Source organism: Rattus norvegicus, chromosome 5 (assembly GCF_021556685.1).
Source record: "Rattus norvegicus strain SHRSP/BbbUtx chromosome 5, alternate assembly SHRSP_T2T, whole genome shotgun sequence".
NCBI classification, from domain to species: domain Eukaryota; kingdom Metazoa; phylum Chordata; class Mammalia; order Rodentia; family Muridae; genus Rattus; species Rattus norvegicus.
Genome location: NC_141538.1, coordinates 151,087,264 through 151,105,956, shown reverse-complemented (window position 1 = coordinate 151,105,956; position 18,693 = coordinate 151,087,264). Strand labels below are relative to the sequence as shown.

Sequence of the window (18,693 nt, the reverse complement as noted above, 5' to 3'; positions counted from 1 at the left end):
TCTTCTTTTTTTGGTCTTCGCATTAATGCCTTGAGACAGGCTCTCCCACTGATCTTTGACTAAGCTGGCTGAGTAGTGAACTCTGGGGACCCACGTCTATCTGTTCCTTAATGTCTACTTGCAGGCCTGGGCGACAATGTCCAGCCTTTTTTTTTTTTTTTTTTAGATTTATTTATTTTATGTACATGAGTGTTTTTGCCTACATGTATGTATATGCGCCATGGGTATACTCAGTGCCTGAAGAGGCCAGGAGAGGGCATCAGATCTTAGAGTTACAGTCAGTCGTGAACCAACCTAAGGGTTCTGGGAATCAACCAACTCAGGTCATCTGCAAGGATCTCACTCTTGACGGCTAAGCTATCTCTCCAGCCATGGCATTCAGCTCTTTACCTGGCTGCTTCAGGGATTCGAATTCAGGCTCTTTGTGTAGAACAAAGGCTCTTACCTAATACCCCATCTCCTTGGCCCTCATTTGGGGTTTTTTTTTGGGGGGGGGGCGTTCAAGGCAGAGTTTCTTTGTGTAGCCCTGGCTGTTCTGGAACTTACTTTGAAGGCCAGGCTGGCCTGGAACTCTGAGATCTGCCTGCCTTAAAGGCTTGCACTACCATTCCTGGCTCCATTGTTTTTGTTTGAAACAGGGTCTCACCGTGTATTCCTTGATGGCCCAGAACTTACTGTGTAGTTGGTCTTGAATTCAGAGATCTGCCTGCCTCTGCCTTCCAGGTGCTGAGATTAAGGCTGTGTGCCACACTGTCCAGCCAAGATGCCATTGCTTTTAATCCCAGCACTTGGGAGGCAGATGCAGAGAGGTACGCAGGTCTTTGAGTTCGAGGCCAGCTTGGTCTACAAAGTAAGTTCCAGGACAGCCAGGGTTATACAGAAAAACGCTGTCTTGAAAAACAAACAAAAATTCAAACCAAACAAAATACATTTAAAGATAAAAATGGGGATGCTTTCCTTGCTGTAAAGTGTTTATAAAACCAGCAACTTAAAATGAGAATTCACACATAGTATGTGCCCCCAAAATATGATTGTTACTTTATTGAGTAATTAGGAGGGAGAGGGGCTGGAGAGACAGTTCAGCGGTTAAGAGCACTGACTGCTCCTCTAGAGGTCCTGAGTTCAATTCCCAGCAACCACGCGGTGGCTCACAACCATTTGTAATGGGATCCGATGTGCCCTTCTGGTGTGTCTGAAGACAGCAACAGTATACTCACATAATACAATAAATAAAAAAATAAATATTTAAAAAAAAGAGAGGAGGGAGAAATAAAAGTACTTTGAAACCCTTAAAACTCACCAATCGGCTATAGATCTGAACGTCAAGGTTGCTTAATTTGCCTATATTTGAGCCTGGGTTCTCAGAATAGAGCAGAAAAGGAAGTAACGGTTGGGGTAATCTGGCACAATTTTATGTAAATCAAAATTTCTTGCATGATGTCCTGGACTTTGGGGAGATACAACATGGGTAGGAAAACTTGTCCAAAGGCATCTCCTATTTCACTTCATTGTCCTGTCTAGCATGTTCCAAACCTGGAGAGATCTGATACTTAAGTCACTATTTATCTGGAGTCAAAGCACTTGTACTAATCATGGCGGTTGTCTGGGGAAGCCCTGAACATTGAATGAAGGGACCTTCATGTTACTGAAGTTGAGACACTGAATTGAGGCAGCATTGGTGATCTTAAAACCTACTTCCCCAAACGTGCTTGGCTTCTAGTAGTGAGAACAGATAAGATTAGATGTAAGCCCTTCCAAGGAGAATGGTGCCTCGATTTCAACTAGGGTCTCCCCAGAGACAGCATCTGGAAGAGGCTTTTCTAACAGCAGGAGAGGACAGGATCGATGTCACCACAGAAAGCTTCCAACTTAGCCGCCTCTTTTTCTCCTGAGCTCCTCAAATGATTAGTAAGGCTTCCGTGGGATTTGTGGGGCTGGTTCATATTGTAGCTTATACCATGTGACCAGTTGTCAGACCCAAGATCTCTCGCCCCCCGCAGCTAACTGCAGGTGTTTGGGGTGTGATGTGGGTAGCTTGCCTCCACCTGAGTGTCCCTGATCTCTCTGATGAAAGAATATACCTTTTCATCAATTACCTGACACTTCAATTTTTCATCCTTGAAAAGGCAAAGTTTGGGGCTGGAGAGATGGTTGAACAGTCAAGAACACTGGCTGCTCTTCCAGAGGACACAGGCTCAATTCCCAGCAACCACACAGCAGCTCACAGCTGTCTGTAACCCCAATTCCAGGGCTTCTGACACCCTCACATAGGCAAAACACCGCTGAGCATAAAAATAATTAAAATAAAAGGAAAGGAGCAGTTTATGGTGTCTATCTGGAGTTTCACCAAAAACATGGCTTATGGCAACTCCGTGGCCCAATCCTCTGGCGAATGTAAGTCTCTGGTCTGTCTTGAAATACTGGGAGAAGAATGCAAATATCATATTCATGCCTCGGGGATCAGGAATGAATTTTTTTCTTAGAACTTTTCCCATAACCTTTTGAATCAGAAAGTCTCTTCTTCCCTTTTACACATCCAGAGTCGGAGTCGGGAGTCAAGCAGTTAGTTATCTGTCACAGGAGGAGGGGCTTTGATGTAGTAGGAGAGGCTGGGGAAGGCAGCCCAGTTTTCGTCGGTGTGGTGCACATTTTAAGTTGGTGGGCTGTCAGCCAAATGCGATCTAACTGGCAATATATCTCATGACTGAATTCCGCAGGAAGGGAATGTTTTTTATTTGTTGGTTTTGTGTGTGTGTGTGTGTGTGTGTGTGTGTGTGTGTGTGTGTGTGTGTGTGTTTCGAGACAGGGTTTCTCTGTGTCACCTTAGCTGTCCTGGAACTCACAGAATGGCCTGTTACCAGAATGGCCTCAAAGTTAGGAAATGATATTGACAATGTTCCAGAATCCCTTGAAGTGGGTAAGCACGGAGTACACCGTGTTGGCGGTTGGTTTCGGTAGTAACTTCATTCTTGTTAGAAATGTAGGTGTTGAACAGTTTTCACCATCGAATTCTGTCGGGTACAACAGAATTGTACTGGTCCAATCCCATGCTCGTGCATTCACCTCTGTTTTGCCATGGGTTGAAAAAGCGAGAATTTGCAGGGTGGCTGAGCAGCAGTGCTGCGCCGAGCAGCAGGATGCGGACGAGCATGTTGGTGGCAGGCAGGTTGTTGAGCGCGGGGCACGCCGTCTGTAGGAGACTGGGGTAAGAAGTCAGGTCCTGAGTTGGCTGCATAGCTAGAGGTGTCCAGTCTTGCGAGAACGCTTACTCCCAGCAGTTTGAAAACTCTCAAGACACTACCTACCGTCAGTTCCAGCAGCACACGCGCACTGCGGGATGGGGCGGGGCGTGCGCATGCGCACCGCAATGGGCGGGGTCAGTGTGTACGCAGTCACGGCCCCTTCCCCGCCCTTTCTCTTCCCGGTTTTCCTCTCAGCTACTGGGCCCGGTCAGTGGCAGCTTCCGGTAGGAGCGCCGTGAAGCGCGACCCCGGTCTCTGCTCCGTGTCATGTCCTACGGTCCCTTAGACATGTATCGGAATCCCGGGCCGTCGGGGCCTCAGCCCCGTGACTTCAACAGCATCATCCAGACATGCAGTGGCAACATCCAGCGGATCAGCCAAGCCAGTGAGCGAGGGGACCCAGCCGGGAGCGGGGGTGCGGCCTCAGGGACAGGCCTGGGTGAAGCTGCTAAGACGCGGAGCCGGATCGGGGCCTCAGCTACGGCCAAACCTGAGGCAGCCGCGAGCCTCCACTCCCGGCGCGGCGAGCTGCCTTCTCCCGGGTCGGTCAGGCTCGGGCCCTTTAGGTCCACACCCCTGTCTTCGGGGTTGTGAGTTGACGGTGCTGGGGGTCAACAGAGCCGACAGCCAGAGGGTGGGAGAGAGTGTGTGTCATCTCTAGGACTGTGAGCACAGGGTTGACATGGCGCAGTGGTCAGCCGAGTTTTTCCAGTCGTCCCCGTCTCCCCACCCACCTTGTTTTCCTCAGTTCGGATCAGGGGGGTGCTTACTGGTTGCGACTTTAGGTTCACATTCTGCTCGGCGGTTGGGTCCTCGGACATCAGCAACTTTCAATTAAGGGAAGTGGAGAATGCGTGCATTTTGGGTGATTTAACACACTGTGCTTCCTGGTAATTAATCTGGAAATCAGTCAATGACTGGTATTTAAGGGGGGAGGGACTCCTGTTTTATGGCGGAGAATGCACCGGGAACATTTTAGTTTAGGTTGTCTTTTGTAGCAAAGACGTTTTTAAAATTTCAAAACATGAAGATTTCATTTTCTGCCTGGTACAAAGTCAGTTTGTAACTGCTTACCTTAAAACTCCCTTCTCACCATTAAAGTGTAAAGTGGTTTTTTGAGCCTCAGAATCGGCCCAGAGCCTTGTAAACAGAACAACAGAAGCAATTTTACTTTTAAAATAGTGACAACCATCTATGGGGTTTATCATTGTGTTTTTTTGTGAGCTTAGCTATACTCTGTTAATAGGTAGAGTCAGTTCTAAATTACAATTATGTCCTAAACTTTAAAACATAAGCTATCACTTTGCTTTTACTTTAATTTTTGAAACAGTTTTTCGATAGCTCTGACTGCCCTGCAACTCATCCTGTAGACCAGGCTGGCTTCAAAATGAGAGATCCACCTGCCTCCCAAGTGCTGGAATTAATAATGTGCACCACCACACCCAGCTTGTTACTTTGCTTTTAAATCTAAATGTATACTGTAGAATTTGAGAGGTAGATGATTTCAGGTGGGAAGGGTTAGATTTGGAGGTAGGAAGGATAGTCAGCTTGTCAACCCAGATATTAAAAACACAATAATACTATTGATGACTAGACAGACAGTATGGTACTTTGTGTCCCAGTTTCCTTTTATTTTGGAGCTGTAATACAGGTTAAATCAGAAATTTCTTATTCAAGGGGCTGGCAAGATGGCTTAGGTAAAGTGCTTGCTGCGAAGGCCTAACAACCTGATTTGAGCCCCAGAACCCAGATAACGTGGAAGGAGCAAATTGACTCCACAGAACTGTCCTCTGACCTCCACACTCATCCATACTCGTTCCCTGGCACATAGAGTGTGTGTTTATATTAATTTGTGTGTATATTCCACATATCATAATACAATAATAATAAAAAAATTTTAAAGAGAATTTTGTGCAAGGTGTTGGTGGGGCAGACCTTTCATTCCAGCACTTGAGAGGTAGAGGCAGGCAGATCTCTGAGTGTCAGAGGCTAGCCTGTTGGTAGCGTTCCAGGACAGCCAGGGCTATACAGAGAAACCTTGTTTTGAACCACCAGAAAGAAGAAAAAAAAAGGGGGTGTGAGGGAGAAAGAAAGAAAAATTGTGTTTTCTCAAGACTGGAGTTTTCTCATTGACACTAACCTAGTTTGAATGTCTATCTGTGGGTATTTCATATCTGAGCATTAAGTTGTATAGTAAGCTTAGGAACTGATACAGATTCTTTTAATCACAAGTCTGTGTTCACTTAAATCAAAATTTAGAGTTGAAACTGGGCATAGTTGGCACACAATAGCATTTGAGAGGCCGAAGCAGGAGGATTATCATTACTTAGAGGCAAATCTAGACTGACTAGTGTGTTCAAGGCCATCCTGGGCCACATCTGAGTCTCTTTTCAAAAGGAAAAAGGGATAAGAGGAAGGAGGAACAGAGAAGGGGTTTAAAACCAAAGCCTAGGTGTGATGAGTCAGGTCTGTAACCCTGGCTCTCAGGAGACCAAGGCAAGACAGTTTCCATGGGTTCAAAGCCAGCCTGAGCTATAGAGTGAGTCTTAAAGCAAAACAACGAAGAAAGGTGATGGTGGGGAATAGGAGTGGTTTTCTTGGTGATAGATACTGATTTAGTGCTGATTAGGCATTGGATCCTTAGAGTCAATAATTAATAATGTTACTAGCTGCTGTTTAAGTACATAGTGTGCTAGGCCATATGCAAAGTGCTTTACATGTAATATCCTAACCGGTAACAGCCCTGTAGAGTAATTACAAATATTCCTAGGTTATGAGGTAGGAAACAGGCTGAGAAAAGTTAAAGAATTGCCTAGCTGGGGCTGGAGAGATGGCTCAGTGGTTAAGAGCACTGACTGCTCTTCCAGAGGTCCTGAGTTCAATTCCCAGCAATCACATGGTGGCTCACAACCATCTGTAATGGGATCCGATGCCCTCTTCTGGTGTGTCTGAAGACAGTGTACTCACATAAAATAAAATCTTTAAAAAAGAAAAAAAAGAAAGAATTGCCTAGCTGAATGTGTGTTTTTCATTTCTTTTTGTTTTTTCTTTGTAATATACTCATCTTCTCTGCTAGATTGTTAGCTGTTTGAGGTAGGAAACATGGTTCATTCATCTTTGTTTTTCTGCTGTTTACCTCTGTCCCAAGCATATGATGGGTTCTTTCACTCAGGGTGCAGCGACCATTCTTTGAGCACTGATGTTCACTGGTAAGGAGCAGAGAACGAACTTCTGCATGACATCGTGTGGATGTTTGCATGCATTTACCAATAATATCAAGTCATAGCAGGTGGTGCGAAGGAAATGGAGCAGGCTAAGTGCATGGAGGGAAGGGAGAATTACCATCCCCTGGTGAGGACAGCCTCTCTCAGGAGATGATTTATTTTTTCTAAGACAGGGTTCTCTGTGTAGCCCTGGCTGTCCTGGAACTTGCTCTGTAGACCAGGCTGTCGTCAAACTCAGAGATCCACTTGCCTCTGCCTCCTAAATGCTGGGATTAAAGACCTGCACCACCACTGCCTGGGTAGGATGATGCCTGAATCAGCAGATACCAGAATGGAGGGAGCTTTGTGAGTGGTGGAGAAAGGCAGTGTGTGCTGAGGGCAAATGCAAGGACTTTCAGGGGACAAAGAGTAGCAAGGAGGCAGGCGTGGCTGGATGAAAGGCAGGGAGTAAAGAAGGAAAAGACACCAGAGTGGTAGCCGGGGTCAGGGCACATGAAAGCTTACTAATTGTTTTCAGTTAATTTGAGGGGATGAGGTTTCCCTGTCATTTTGTTTGTTTGGCTTGGTTTATTTTGTGTTTTGAGACAAGGTGTCTCTGTAGCCCTGGCTGTCATGGAACTTGCTCTGTAGATAGACCAGGCTAGCTTCAGACTCTGCCTCCTGAGTGCTTTTTTGTTTTTCGAGACAGGATCTCACTGTGTAGTTCTGGCTAGCCTGAACCTGGCTATGAAACCAGACTGGTCTGGAACTCATAGAGATCCACCTGCCTCAGCCTCTAGAGTGGTGGGACTAAAGGGATGTGCCTATACCAGTCTCTACATTATTAACTGAAAAGCTAAGATCTTTGAACTTTTCGAGGTTTGTTAACTGAGTTTAGATTTTCCCTCAGCTTCTTGGTAGTTTTGTAATGTTTCGGTGAATTTTGCTTTACCTCTCCTGCTGTCTCCTCATCTATGGTTATAATTATTTCATAGAGTTCTGAGAACTGAGATAATTTGCGTGAAATGCTAAGACAGTGCCTGCTACAAAGCGGGTTCCTGTAATTCTCACCCTTGGGAAGTGGAGGCAGGAGGCTGGAGTTCAAGGCCAGCCTCAGCTACATAGCAAGTTTGAGATTGGCTTGGCTATGTGAGACCCTGTCTTAAAAAGGCAAACAGTACCTGCCCCCTACTGAGTGAATACACAAAACATGTTTTCTGTCATTTGGTTCTTTTTGATTAAACATAACAAGCCAATTTTTCTCACAGTTTAATACCTACTTAAATTCTATATTCCTTAATTAAGCCAAGCTTTTTGACCTTGTCCCTAGAGCAGTACTAGTTTGGTGGGATGAAGGACTAGGCATGACACACTTCTCTTTGGACAGTGCCTGGCACAGCAGTGGAATGTTGGCATTTAGTATGTACTTAATTGATTTTTATCGTTGCTAAGTACATTCATTCTTCTTGGTCTTGAGTTTGATAATAATAGCCGTCCTTAGCTGAGTGCTTTTATGTGGCAGACAGCATTCTAAACTTAGCCCATATCATCTTATTTCATCCTCACATCAACCAAAGGAAGTGTCCCTTGTTGCTCCCACTTCTTAGGTGAGGAAACAGGACAGAAGAGTGTCATCGTTTTACTCTAGATCACTCAGCTAGGAAGTGCTGGAACCAAGAATCAAGCATAGGCTGTCTTGCTGTCACGCTGCTCCATGCCTGTGATTCTGTCACTTAAGAGGCACAGTCAGGGGGCTGGGGAGTTAGCTCAGTGGTAGAGCACTTGCCTAGCAAGCACAAGGCCCTGGGTTCGGTCCCCAGCTCCGAAAAAAAAGAAAAAAAAAAAAAAAAAGAGGCTGAGGCAAGAAGATCAGGATTTAGGTCTGCGTATTTTCTTTACTTTCTGTCTTTCTTTCTCTCTTTCTTATTTATTTATTCATTCAATCATTCATAGGGTTTGTTTTTTTGTTTTTGTTTTGTGTGTGCGTGTGTGTGTGTGTGTGTGTGTGTGTGTGTTTTGGAGACAGGTTTTCACTATGTATTCTTGGTTGGCTGGGAACTCATAGAGTTTTGCCTGCCTCTGCCTCTTGAGTGCTGGAATTAAAGGCATGTGTCACCACACATAGCCTTGTTTTATGTTTTAGTACAACTAATGCTTTCTACGTTAAATATGTTTGTTTATGAGTGTGTGCCTATGGGTAGGTAAGTGTTCCACATGCATGCCTGGTACCCTCATAGGTCAGAAGATGGGAGTCAGGTGGAACTGGAGTTACAGGTGGTTGTGAGCAGACACGTGTGCTAGGAACCAAATCCAGGTCCTCTGCAAGAACAACATGTTTTTAGTGGATTGAATTAGAGCATTAGATTGTCTCAAGAGAATTTTTGTCCCATCTGTGTGATGGAAGTTACTTTCAATGCGGTTAAATAGGTTTGGACTGTAGTTAGTGGGTATTTAGATTTTGCTGATATCTGTTAAAAGTGGATACGAAGTGTTCAAGTTATAATTATTCCTGGTGTACAATAATTGATTTATTATTATTCATCTTTTTTTTTTTTTTTTTTTTTTTTGGAGCTGAGGACCGGACCCAGGGCCTTGCACTTCCTAGGCAAGCGCTCTACCACTGAGCTAAATCCCCAACCCCTCATTTTTTTTTTTTTAAAGAAGAGTTTTAGCCAGGACACACTTTTAAATGGGAGGACAAATGTAAAGTTTAAACCAAATGTAAAGTTTCTAATATTAGGTAGCATTTCATAGGACGTACTCAATTGTCTTTATGTAAAATATTTTTAATTTATTTCAAGTGTATGAGCATTTGCCTGTATGTATATGGCCCTGAAGACAGTCATGAGTTGTCATGTAGGTGTTGGGAATTGAACCTGAGTCCTCTGAAGAGCACTGAACCACCTCTCCAGTCCATATCTAGAGTATTTTACCACGGGTGGGGAAGGTAGTTCAGTGGTAGAGCACATGCCTAGCATGTGTGAGATCCTTGGCTCACTCCCCAGATGATCTACACGTGCAAAATCATATTATAAAATGTTGTATTGATCTACTTCATGTGCTGGGGATTGAACCCAGGGCTTCACATATATGGTTGGCAAGCATCTCCCACTGGAACCGTATCCCTAACAGTAACATGTCAGTCAAAGTGGACTGAGGAGATAGCTCATTTGAGGATCTGAGTTTGATCTTCAGAACCCAGATGTCGTACTTCAAGTGCCAGGCAGACTGAGACAATTGAATCCTTGGAAATCAAAGGCAAGCCAAGGTGTATGACACTTGAGGGATGACCCCTAGGATTGTTAACTGCCCACACACTCCCACACATTTTCCTCACCCCCAAAATAAAACTTTCATTTGCTAGAATTCTTGGAAAAGGAGTGTCCAGGTTTAAAGAGTTGGCTGAGGGTTGGGGATTTAGCTCAGCGGTAGAGCGCTTGCCTAGCGAGCACAAGGCCCTGGGTTCGGTCCCCAGCTCCGGAAAAAAAAAAAGAGTTGGCTGAGGGGTTAAGAGGATCTGGGTTCAATTCCCAGAACTCAGATGGTGACTCACAACCACCCCTGACTTCACTTCCAAGAGATTGGTGTGTTCCTCTGGTCTCCTTAGGTACTAAGCACACAAGTGGTGCACAGACATACATGGAGGCAAAATACTCATACATATAAAATTTTTAAGAATTAAATAAAAGGAGTGTTCACATTAATCAAGTGGACAGAAAGTCCTTTTAGATTTAATTCACTTTGATAAAAATATCTTTCAAATGTATCATTTTAATATTTTAAGCACACTCAAGTGAAAATAAATCTTTGTGTAAATGTTTCTGTTTTGTGCTTTAATTTTGGGAAGGTTGCAACTCTTGGGTGTAAGCTGTGTGGGCTAGTGGTCCCTAGTTATTAGTCTCAGGTCCTCATGCTGTGCTTACAAAAAGCAGTCTGCAAGCCTTAGTGTCAGGTAAATAAAAGAACCTGTCATCCTTTTGCATTGGATTTTAGGGTGTCTGATGAGTCTAGATGGAAACTTGTAGCTTCTTAGTGTTCAGAAATATAGAAAGAGCCAACGAAGGCTACATTCATGCTAGTGCTTAGTAAGCAAATGACTCCAAACTCCCAAGCTGACTTCCCTAAAGTCCTTAACTAGTAAGTTCACATGATTTCAGCAAAGGAAACCAAATAATGGGGGGAAAGTTCTGTGTCATTTGTAAGTGCACAGAAAACAACTGATTATGGCTGTCTCCATATTCTCTCAGATCACGACAGCTTCCTAGAGTGTGTAATTCTTGGATAGGATGAATCGCTAGTTACACACCCTGATGCACCTTTAGATAGCCCCAGTTTATCTTTTCCCCTTCCCCCAAAACAGTTTCTCTGTGTAGCCCTGGCTGACCTGGAACTCACTCTGTAGACCAGGCTAGCCTGAAACTCAGAGATCTGCCTGCCTCTGCCTGTCCACCCCTGCCCGGCATCAGCCTACTTTCAGAACAGCTTCATTCTGTAGTCCAGGTTGGCCTTGAGGTTCAGATCTCCCCCATCCTCCTGAGTGCTGGCTGGCAGTTCAGGTGTGTGCCGCTGTACATGTCTGCCTGACTCACTCTTCCTTCTTTCCTTTCTTTCTTTCTTTCTTTCTTTCTTTCTTTCTTTCTTTCTCTCTCTCTCTCTCTCTCTCTCTCTCTCTCTCTCTCTTTCTCTCTCTCTCTCTTTCTTTCTCTCTCTTCTTTCTTTCTTTCTTTCTTTCTTTCTTTCTTTCTTTCTTTCTTTCTTTCTTTCTTTCTGCCTTGGAACTCACTGTGTAGACTACTCTGGCCTTGAGCACACCAACATGGGCCTGCCAAGTGTTGGGATTAAGGAAGGCATGTGCACTATGCCCAGTTTACACCTTGCATTTATAAGATTAGGAAAGTCACACATGTCTATCTCCGAGGCTCACATTCCGGTTACAGAGAAACTCTATGATTATCCACCATACTTCTGGGACTAGAGTGTTTCATTGTAACTGACTTTGGGGCTCACCCATGTGGGAGGACTTGGAGATCTTTTAGTCCTCAGGAGTAGCACTGTAGTGAGAGGCTGGGAGGTAACTCAGCTGGCACAGAACTTGCTTGGCACACCCAAACCTTAGGCTTAATCTCTAGCCCCACAAAAGTCGGGTGTGATAACTCATGCCCGAAATCACCCCAGTACTCCAGAAGTGGAGGCAGGAAGATCAGAAATTCAAAGCCATCTTGAGTTATGTAAGGAGGCCAACCTTGGCAAAGTAGAAGCCTGTCTCAATAAACTACGAGATTTGATGAGAAACATTGAAAACTCCACACATGTAATAAGTCTTCAATAAACAGTTAAATCTGGATATAATCTGCAAGTGGTAAAAAAGGCCCAGCAAAATAAAATAACACACTCGGCTCCACACATCTGTTAATGGTCAAGTATGGCTAAGATGTTAAGTCTTTTTATTCCTAATTTACCTTGATTCACATCTTTTGCCTTAACTTGAATGCCATAAAGTTGAAGGGAAGAGGCTGAGTCAGTATTCTTGCACCCTCTGAGTGCCTGGCCCTCTCTGCTGGACTCTAGTAAGTACAGAGGTATATGTATTCCCAGAAATGGGAGGCACTGGGGAGGGAGCAGGTTAGAGTCGGGATATCAGTCTACCTGGAGTTAGGTTAAGGTACTGTCAGATAAACAGGGTGGGGCAAAGTGGAACTCTGGGAAGTCAGACCAGCCCTGTGTGACTGCATTCTATTTCCTTCAAGACTCAGCCCTCGGAGAGTAGCACTATGTGACTCAAAGCATATAGTCTTCGGAACAGCCCTGTGTTTGAGTTCTAGTTATGGCATGCTGTTCATAACCCATCAGTCACTCGTTGTTTAATTCAAATCTCATTGTAATTGCACAAGGTCCTCTTTGGCCAGTGCTTATCTCTTGCTCACTCAGCTCCAGCGCTGGCTGTCGCACCACGGGAGCTCCCTTGGAGGACTTTGCCCTGGTTAATTACTCTCTTTGCCCGGATGGCCCCTTCCCCATAAGTGCACTGCCCTGCCTTGCATTTTCTTTAGGTCTGTGCTCATTGTTTCCTTATCTGGCCATTCATGTAAGCTAGTGCCCTCTGCCTACTCCTCCGCCCTCACCTCAGCTTATTTCCTTTGGTCGGATTGTTATCGCCCAGTGTGTTTTTATCATCCACCCTTGAGAGCGTCAGCTTCCTGAAGCAAGTGCCTGCTAATGTCTAGGACAGTGTGGAGTATAAGCACGGTTCCCCGAGTGAACAAGTCGGGCCTGTCACTCTTGAGCTTCATTTGCTCACATGAGGCAGGGGCATGCTAATGCTTTCTAGCATTGCTTATGTCCAGTGGGAGCATGCTGAGCCACTAACCCAGTGCCTGCATAGGAGGTGCTCAGAGCTCATGTCTGCTCCTCCTCTCTTTTGAAACAGTTTCAGGTGACTGAGGATGGAAGTTGTTTCTTTCTCCCATGTGGGTTGGGACTCAGGTGTCAGACTTTACAGCAGATGTCTTTAGCCACTAAGCTGTCCAACTACTAAACGATAGATTTTTTTAAACTTCAAACTTGTGGTAAGCAGACACCCACTCTGCTTAGCTCTGGAAGCACCGCATGTGTATTATCTGTGTGATATTGACATTAGACAATAGCACTGGCCTCCTCACTTGCTTGACTAAGCCTGTTCTTCTGTAGTCTCATAGCATGAGTGACGCTTGGACGTTGATCTGGAGGGAACAGGAAAGATGCTTGCCCACGGAGGAACTACCTTCCTCTGTGCTATGTTATCTGTTGAAATTCTGCAACAGCTTGAAAATAGGGTTCCTTTGTTTGCACCTTCCTCCACAAGATAAGTGAGAGTGGAGAAGGAAGGAAAGGCTGTGCTCCATCAGCTAAACACCAGCCAGGCAGTGGTAGTGCCTCCCAGCATTAGGGAGGCAGGGGCAGGTGGATCTGTGAGTTCAAGGCCAGCCTGGTCTACTGAGTGAGTTCTAGAACAGCCAGGATTACAGAGAAACCCTTCCTTGAAAAACTAAAACAAACAACAAACAAAATTAGTTGTAAACTACTTCATGTGGACAAACTAAGAATGGTCTGTTAATGAGTTCTGTTCATGAGTTTGCTTGTATGAGGTCCTGGGTTCAATTATTAAGGAGACAGACAGATAGACAGAAGACAGTCAGACAGCACACACACACATACATACATATAATAGACAATTATCCACCAACTTAGTAAATCTCCCCCCACCTCCTCTGACAGCCCGGGAGAGAGAATAGAAAGCAAGGCAAGAGGAAAGCCAGGGCTCTGTCTGCGTTGCAGAAACTGGTCCGGGGCAGGGAGCGCTGCTAGCAGGTTCCCTATTGATAGGCCTAGGCCTCCTCTGCCAAGGAGGTTAAAGGTCAAGGATTCGAACATGAGCATTCCCAGGCTACCAGATGTCTAGGGAAAAGAAAGAGCTAAATAAAACTATATTTGGCTGCGATGCCGTATGGGAAAAGAACATTCTCCATTGGAGTCTATATGCCTGGGGTTGGTTTTTTTTTTAATTGTTACTTTTTGTGTGTATATAGATAAGATACATGTATTGCCTCACATATCTGTTTCAGACCATTTCTATGAAAGTTAGAGGGCGTGTACATTTTAATAGAGTGCTTGATACTAAAAGTACTTAATCAGTGTCCCCATGTTACTGAAAATAAATGTACATTGTCTTCTGAAAGCATTTGCTATAGAAAGCTAGTTTGTATTGTGGATACAGGATTTCCTGTATTCCAGGCTGGCTTTGAATTTGCTGTATATCCGAGGATAACTTTGAACTTAACGGCATGCACCACCCTATTTTTTTATGCAGTGTTGGGGATTTAACCCAGGGCTTCATGCATGCTAGGCAAGCTCCCTACCAGTTAAACTGTATCCTAGCCCCCAACAGACTAAAATTGTTTGTCGAAAGCTGGTATAGTGACTCTCACTTGTAATGTCAAGAAAAATGTGATTAATAAAAGAGAATCAGGAGTTCTCCCACTAGACCAGTTATTCTCTCCCGCATGACCCCTTTGGATCACTGAAAATAATTTTTCTTTTTAATTTACGACTTGAAATCTAACTAGACTAAATCGTCAGGAGTCTAACTCATCTGATGTTGAGGCAAGAAGATAGGAGGTTGAGCTAGCCTAGGCTACAGATGGAGACTCTGTCTCAGAAAAACAAGTCAGAAGATACTGTTGCAGACTGTTGTAGCTTTGAGACTCTTCCAAAGGCGATGACTGCCTTCTTGCCTTTTTATGCTGCTGGGATAGAACCCCAGGCCGTGGGCACTCACACTGCCAGTTTCCTGCCTTCCCATTACCAACGGGGAAGTGTTTAGTGTCGGGGACATCAGAAGAATTACTCAGTTCTTTGGATAAACAAACCACCTTCAGTTTAATGAACCTTGCAAAAGCACCGTGGAGGAATGTGTTTGTCATGATCGTGGCCTTAGCATGGTTCCTGTGAGTTGCGTGTGTGTAGGCTATGGGGTGACCAGACTCTGCAGAATATGGTGCTCATGATGAACGTGTTTATTTATTTTTTTTAAATAAATCTTTCCCCCTTCTTTCTAGCTGCTCAGATAAAGAATTTGATGAGCCAACTTGGAACTAAGCAGGACTCAAGCAAACTCCAGGAAAATTTGTGAGTAGCTCCCCCAAAAGGTTGAGTTTTGTGAGGGCCCTTTGAGGACATAGGCCTTCCTGAGGGCGGTGAGATCAGCGTGGGCGAGGCGAGGGTGGGCGGTAATAACTGAACCTGGAAGAGAGGAGCAGAGTATACTAATGCATCCAGATAATGCTGCCTTGAACTGTTTCTTTTCTTGGTCTGGTTTGCAGAGTAGTTTAGACAAGTAGAGAAGGAACTCCCTCCACTCGTCCACTGCCTCCAGGACCTGTGTAACCCGTGTGGATGACCTGTGTGAACGACCTTCCTATCTAACTCTAAATACAAAAATACTATTCTCAGTCACACAAAGGGACCATGAGGGAGAGAATAAATGGTCTGGTGGGAAAACCAACTCTTTTTTAAATCACATTTTTCTCCATATTTTTGTTTTAAAAGTTCTATTCTTGCTGGGTGTGGTGGCGCACACCTTTAATCCCAGCACTGGGGAGGCACAGGCAGGTGGATCTCTGAGTTGGATGCCAGCCTGGTCTACAGAGCGAGTTCCAGGACAGCCAGGGCTACACAGAACAGAACTGTTCTATGCTTAGGAGTGGAAACAGTTCAGTAGTACTCTTGCACTGGCCAGTCTTCTGGAAGACCGAGGTTCAATTCCCAGCACCAGCTTGGTGGGTTGGGACTGTTGGCAGCTCTGTCTCTGTGGGGTCTAGCTCTCTTTTCTGGCCTTTACGGGCACTGCACATGTATAGTGCACAGACATACGTTACAGGCAAATCACCTGTACACATAAAATAATAAAGTAAAAATTTTATTCTATGGTGCCAGAAAAATGGCTCAGCAAGTAAAGAAAAGTGCTTGGAACTCACATGGTAGAGGAGAGATCTAACTAGAAAGGTGTTCTGTAATGTCAGCACGTCTCATGTGCATCCTGGCACGCCTGGGTCCAAGTGCATCACACACACACATACACACACACACACACATACACACCTACACACACACACACACACACACCCCTACACACACACCCCTACACACACATACACATACACACACAGACACACACACACATACATACACACCCACACAGACACCCACACACACACCTACACACACACGCACACACACCCACACAGACACACACACACCTACACACCTACACACACATACCTACACACACACACCTACACACATATACACACACACCCCTACACAGACACACATACACACACACCTATACACACACACATACACACACTTACAGATATATACACATGCACACACACCCCCTACACACACACCTACACACCTACACACACATACACACACATACACACACACACCTACACACACACACACACACACACACACACCAAATAAAATGTAATTTTTTTCTCTAAAGTTCTGGTTTTTATCTCTGGCTGGGCTCAAACTCACGGAGATCCACCTGCCCCTGCTGGGATTAAAGACGTGCGCCACCATAGCCCAGCTCTGTTCTTCGTCTCTGAAGTCTGTGGAGCAGCGTTGTTTGTTTCCTCTAGATGGTGTGAAACGAGCGAGGAACTGTTAGCACAGGGAGCTATTCTAAGGAGAGGTGACACGTCTGCCTGTTAGTGTTCCTACGATGCTCTGGCTCCTGATTGGCTCCTCTTGTTATCTCTCTGGTTTTCTAATCTTAGAAGCCCGCTTGCAGTGAAAAAACACTGTGGTGTCCTAGCCACTAAGGTGCTGCAACAATAGATCACAGGCCAGGAAGTTTATAAACAATCACAGTCCCTAAGGCTGAGAGGTTGAATGAAGATCAAGGCTCTGACAGATGAAGGCCCTCTTTTTTTTTTTTTTTTCCTTTTTTTCAGAGCTGGGGACCGAACCCAAGGCCTTGTGCTTGCTAGGCAAGTGCTCTACCGCTGAGCTAAATCCCCAACCCCGAGGGCCCTCTTTTTCAATAGAGGATGTTTGGGTTTTGTTTTCCTTTTGAAATGATTTCACTATAAAGCCCTGGCTGCCCTGGAACTACTAGAAATCTACCTGTCTCTGCCTCCCAAGTGTAGGCATTCACAATCACGTGAGGCGGATGGTGCTTTCTTACTATGTCCTCACTTGGTGGAATGTATTTTTTTTTTTTTTTTGGTTCTTTTTTTTCCTGGAGCTGGGGACCGAACCCAGGGCCTTGCGCTTCCTAGGTAAGCGCTCTACCACTGAGCTAAATCCCCAGCCCCGGAATGTATTCTTAAAGGCCCATCACAGGCTGATGACGTTCTAATCCTACCTCCTAATACCATCACTCGGGGGCTAGGAGTTCGACACAAATTCAGACCACAGCATGTGGTTGGCTTCCCTGTCACCCCAAAAAACCTTTGTAGAAACGGCTGGAGAGGAGAGGGAGCCATGGTGGGAAGATCCTTGTGTTAATTTATTTTTATTCCCATTGCATCGTTTTTATATTCCTGTTCTTCCCCTTGAATTTCATTTTCCTCCTCCCTTCCATCCATCCATCCCACTTTGTCTCAGAGACTGGCCTCAAACGTTCCTCCTATGTCAGCTTCAGAGGGGCTAGGGCCGTGATGGAGGCCTCTGCACCCATCACCTAGCTTCTGTGTGTTTTGGTTGTTAGTGTTTATGGCACTAGAGACTGAGTCCAGTATCTTGCACAAGAGGTAAGTGCTCAGAACAGCCTAGGGCCCAGAGGGCAGCACAATGATGAAGAGATTGGGGAGCAAAGGGAAAATCCACCCCAAAAACCAGTTTTTAAGCAAGACTGTGTGAGTGGCTCTTCGGAGCCTTTTCCCAGGTATGTAGGAAGCGCTCCATGCTTTACTGCATGTTCCATGCAACCGCCCAGTCCGTGGACTGTTACAGGTGCTGAGCGCACAGAGCTCCTGGGAAGTTGTCCAGAATCCAGAGTGTGGGGCTGGGGATTTAGCTCAGTGGTAGAGCGCTTGCCTAGGAAGCGCAAGGCCCTGGGTTCGGTCCCCAGCTCCGAAAAAAAAGAACCAAAAAAAAAAAAAAAAAAGAATCCAGAGTGAGTTGAGTGTGGAAAGCCATTAGGTTTGGGTGCAGGTCGTAATTACTCCTCTGTTTCTGTCAGAGTACAGACAGGCATTTCCTCCCACAGAGTTGAGGTTCCTGGGCTGGGCTTCCTTCAGCAGGCAGGTGTCATTGAGCGAGCATCTTTCCGCTCAGTGGACTGCTTCAGCAATGAAGGCCTTTCAGTGGGCGTGTGAGCACAGCACTGAAGCTACTGTTCTAATGGCTCTTCATGCCTTGTACTGGGAGTCCCTGAGCACAAAGTCATGATAAGAGAGCTCTCAAGAAGCCACAGCATCCTGACACCTGTCTCTTCTCTCTTAGGCAACAGTTCCAGCACTCCACAAATCAGCTTGCCAAGGAGACAAATGAGTTGCTGAAGGAGTTAGGGTCCTTGCCCCTACCCTTGTCTGCATCAGAGCAGGTTGGTATTTCCCGGTTTGTTTATTAATAGAGAAGGGCTTTGTTCTGGTGGAGTGGAGCTAGTAGGGCTTTGTTTCTTGATAGACATTCTCTAATCCTAATTTTCTTACCACATTCCCCAGTTTCATTTCTGTTGTTATGATTAAATACCG

General features: G+C 45.2%; 1 protein-coding gene across 4 annotated transcripts in view; it reads left to right on the top strand.

Annotated features, from left to right (window-relative positions):
• Window positions 1–3,415: 3,415 nt before the first annotated feature.
• The window catches only part of Stx12 (syntaxin 12), a 29,418-nt gene continuing 14,140 nt past the window's right edge, over window positions 3,416–18,693 (top strand). For 3 of the 4 annotated variants that reach the window (XM_087550957.1, XM_087550959.1, XM_087550958.1), the window contains exons 1-3: window positions 3,453–3,627; window positions 15,040–15,109; window positions 18,443–18,542. In XM_087550957.1, the coding sequence (XP_087407083.1) occupies window positions 3,510–3,627; window positions 15,040–15,109; window positions 18,443–18,542 (288 nt within the window). In that variant the 5' untranslated portion in view covers window positions 3,453–3,509. 4 annotated transcript variants of the gene reach the window in all.